The sequence below is a fragment of the Leopardus geoffroyi genome, chromosome D1 (assembly GCF_018350155.1).
Source record: "Leopardus geoffroyi isolate Oge1 chromosome D1, O.geoffroyi_Oge1_pat1.0, whole genome shotgun sequence".
In the NCBI taxonomy this organism is placed as follows: Eukaryota; Metazoa; Chordata; class Mammalia; order Carnivora; family Felidae; genus Leopardus; species Leopardus geoffroyi.
Genome location: NC_059329.1, coordinates 63,047,857 through 63,052,037, shown reverse-complemented (window position 1 = coordinate 63,052,037; position 4,181 = coordinate 63,047,857). Strand labels below are relative to the sequence as shown.

Genomic DNA, 4,181 nt, shown 5'->3' with positions numbered 1-4,181 from the left:
TTCTCTGTGCTATTATAAAAAGATAAGATTTCATTGCTGACAAATGGAGCACAGACTTTTTGGCAGACGAATAGGACATACCATTTGTATAGGAGAGTGTTATTAATGCTTTAATAGCAGCATGCTCAGGAAGTTAAAGGATCATAGGGAAACAATGGAAAGGGGAGGCATATAACCATGGATGCAGAAAGAGTAACAAGAAAAACCATTTCTAAGAGCTATAACTCTTGTTCCAGATAGAACGCAACAAGGAGTAGTTAGTTATTTGAGGGCAAGAGAGTTGATTCTAGGAGAAGGAGATGACATGTAAAAACACAGAGTTGAGACAAAGAGCAAAGCATGTTCTGTCAGTGGCTGGGTTTATGTGTGGAGTTAAAATATACTCGTGAAGGGAGTTATTTTTTATTCATAAGGTTATGAATGCTAAGGACATAGTTTTAACAAAGAGTCACTTGTACAATTTAAATTGTAGACATATTTCATGTCAACAGAATTGTGGAGAAACATGACAGCCTAGAAAAAAAGCAGATACATCAGTTGGGAGATTGTTAATGAAACAGTCAAACCCTGAATTCATGTCTTTCCTTTCAGCCAGTTGCAGGCCCACCTGCCAGTCATGGTACTATTTCTCAACAACACAGGCACCCAGGTGACTGAATTCCTGATGATTTGCTTCCCAGGAATGCAGGAAACACAGCACTGGCTATCTGTAGTCCTTGCTCCCCTCCTGGTTTTGGCTTTGGGGGCCAACTTTGTGTTATTACTCACCATTCAGCAAGAGACATCTCTGCACGAACCCATGTACTACCTGCTTGCCATCCTCTCCGTGCTGGATATCATCCTCTGCCTCACTGTCATCCCCAAGGTCAGACCCCTTCTGGATTGACTTCCAAGCATTCAGTTATTTTTCTTTAAATGGTAGTTTGTTTTGCTGCTATAAATCCTACTACTCCTGAAGGACAATCCTCAGTGAGTGGTCCATACCATCACACAGGGTCTGTCACAGCTCCCAGATATGTCCCCTCTCATTCTCAGTGTCCATTTTTAAAATTTTTAAATTATTTTTAAAAATATTTTATTGTCAAATTGGTTTCCATATAACACCCAGTGCCCATCCCAACAGGTGCCCTCCTCAATTCCCATCACCCACTTTCCCCTCCCTCCCACCCCCCATCAACCCTCAGTTTATTCTCAGTTTGCATCCTTCCCTCTCTGTAACTTTTTTCCCCCTTCCCCTCCCCCGTGGTCTTCTGTTAAGTTTCTCAGGATCCACATAAGAGTGAAAATATATGGTATCTGTCTTTCTCTGTATGACTTATTTCACTTAGCATAACACTCTCCAGTTCCATCCACGTTGCTACAAAAGGCCAGATTTCATTCTTCCTCATTGCCAAGTAGTATTCTATTGTATATATAACCACAACTTCTTTATCCATTCATCAATTGATGCACATTTAGGCTCTTTCCATAATTTAGCTATTGTTGAAAATGCTGCTATAAACATTGGGGTACAAGTGCCCCTATGCATCCGCACTCCTGTATCCCTTGGGTAATTTCCTAGCAGTGCTATTGCTGGGTCATAGGGTAGATCTATTTTTAATTTTTTGGGAAATCTCCACACTGTTTTCCAGAGTTGCTGCACCAGTTTGCGTTCCCAGCAATAGTGCAAGAGGGTTCCCGTTTCTCCACATCCTCTCCAGCATCTATAGTCTCCTGATTTGTTTATTTGAGCCACTCTGACTGGCATGAGGTGATATCTCAGTGTGGTTTTGATTTGTATTTCCCTGATGAGGAGTGACGTTCAGCATCTTTTCATGTGCCTGTTGGCCATCTGGATGTCTTCTTTAGAGAAGTGTCTATTCATGTTTTCTGCCTATTTCTTCACTGTATTATTTGTTTTTCGGGTGTGGAGTTTGGTGAGTTCTTTATAGATTTTGGATACTAGACCTTTGTCCGATATGTTATTTGCAGATATCTTTTCCCATTCCATCAGTTGCCTTTTAGTTTTGTTGATTGTTTCTTTTGCAGTGCAGAAGCTTTTTATCTTCATGAGGTCCCGATAGTTCATTTTTGCTTTTAATTCCCTTGCCTTTGGAGATATGTCAAGTAAGAAATTGCTGCAGCTGAGGTCAGAGAGGTTTGTTCCTGCTTTCTCCTCTAGGGTTCTGATGGTTCTGTAGTGTCCATTTTTTAAAGATTTAATTCTTTCCCAACTGACAGGCCCTCTCTCAATGTCTGAGTCAATGATATTCCAAGTTTTTACATTCTTTTTACTTCTAGGGAGATTTTCCTTGACTCAGAATGATCCCACCTTTACATCCAAGAGCTGTAGAATTTACTTTCTAAAGTGTAACTGGATGTATGTTTATGTCATATACTGAGATAGGAAGCAGAATTGAAAAAGATTTCTTATATGTCTAGAGAAGGTGGAGAGTATCCAAATGTAAATATTGAACTTACTGAGTTTGGTGTTCTTGTGATGCATTCAACTGGAGTTTGGGTAAGAAATCTGGGGATCAAGAGAAGACAGGCTAGAAGTAAACATTAAACAAGAGGCATGGTCTATAGATGGGGAGAAAGGGGTATAAATAAGGCTCTACTTGGGATGTACATAGAAGGTATTTGAAATTAAGATACTGTCCCAGCTGGGATTATAGGGCTGTGGTTTGGGGATACAGATGGTTGAAGCCATTGAAAGTTTCCCCCAAGGTTAGGTACCGTAGGGTGGGAATGAATGCAGTTTTTGAGAATAATGATTCTGGCAGGTCCTGCTCATCTTCTGGTTCAACATGAAGACCATCAGCCTTGCAGGCTGCTTTCTTCAGATGTTCATCATGAATACATTCCTTCCTATGGAGTCTTCCACCTTCCTGGTCATGGCCTATGACCGCTATGTGGCCATTTGCCATCCTCTGCACTACCCGTCCATCATCACTGAAAAATTTGTCATTTATGCAGCCATCTTCATTGTCTTCCGCAATTTTCTGGCCACACTACCCACACCAGTTCTGGCTGCCAGGCTCAACTACTGTGCCAGTAATGTGGTGGAGAACTGTATCTGTGCCAACATTTCTGTAGCAAAGCTCTCCTGTGGGGATATTCACCCAAATAAGCTCTACCAATTTGTGAGTGTTTGGTGTCTACTGGGTTCTGACCTAGTGCTCATCTTACTATCCTACTGCTTCATCCTGAGGGCTGTTAAACGTCTGCAGTCAGGAGGTGCAGCAACCAAAGCCTTGAGTACTTGTGGTTCCCATCTCATTCTTATACTTTTCTTCTATACATTGCTGCTTGTCTTCATCTTCACAAACAAGGCAGAAAAGAAGGTGCCCTCAGAGGTACCCATTCTTCTCAATGTCTTGCACCACCTCATTCCACCAGCCCTGAACCCCATTGTTTATGGAGTACGAACCCAGGAAATCAAGCAAGGTATTCTCAAACTATTCAAGTACCAGTTTTGAGAGATAGGAGTCAAAGATCCAGGATTATGAAAGTCTGTCTTAGTGATAGATTCATCTAAATGCCCGAGGAACACATATGACATCCATGCTGCTACCCTCATCTTGAACTTAAACCTTCTGCAGACACTGTCATAATATTTACCCTCATTATCGCCTCCTCAAATCCTCACTGAACATATGTTTAGGCAACAATTACCTTTTTATTCTAACCCGTTGCCATCATGATCCTTCAATACCCATTCATTAAATAATTATTTAATACCTTCCACATACTTCTTAGTCTTTACATTCTGAGTAACTGTCACATTTAATTCCTAGGGCAAGGATGAGACAGCACTTTAAATATAACATGGGGGATGTGGGTAGGAACAGGGGAACCAATGAAGACAATATTTTCTTAAATGTTTTATTTATTTTTGAGAGAGAGTGTGTGTGAGCAAGGAAGGGGCAGAGAGAGAGGGAAAGAAGATCCAAAGTGGGCTCTACACTGAAAGCAGTGAGCCTGATGTGGGTCTCAAACTCATGAACCTGTGAGATTATGACCTGAGCCAAAGTCAGACACTCAATTTACTGAGCCACCCAGGCACCCCACTCAACCCACTGAGCCTCCCAGAGACCCCAAGACTTAATTTAAGTAATCCAGGTGAAATGTAATAATGGCTTGGATTAAGGTGATGAGTAAAAATTGAAGTTATGGGTCAAAGATTTGCTGAGAGTCCA

General features: G+C 41.3%; 1 protein-coding gene across 1 annotated transcript; it reads left to right on the top strand.

Annotated features, from left to right (window-relative positions):
• The first annotated feature begins 572 nt into the window (after nucleotides 1-572).
• On the top strand, nucleotides 573-3,461 carry LOC123601274 (olfactory receptor 56A4-like). Its single transcript, XM_045484292.1, has 2 exons — nucleotides 573-865; nucleotides 2,766-3,461. Exons 1-2 carry the CDS (start codon nucleotides 617-619, stop codon nucleotides 3,459-3,461), a joined length of 945 nt encoding a protein of 314 aa, XP_045340248.1. The 5' UTR covers nucleotides 573-616.
• Nucleotides 3,462-4,181: the final 720 nt, after the last annotated feature.

Coding starts and splice junctions, on each gene's coding strand:
- LOC123601274 (XM_045484292.1), top strand. CDS start 617: ATGGTACTATTTCTCAACAACACAGGCACCCAGGTGACTGAATTCCTG. Junction 866..2,765: donor GCCTCACTGTCATCCCCAAG/GTCAGACCCCTT, acceptor TGATTCTGGCAG/GTCCTGCTCATCTTCTGGTT.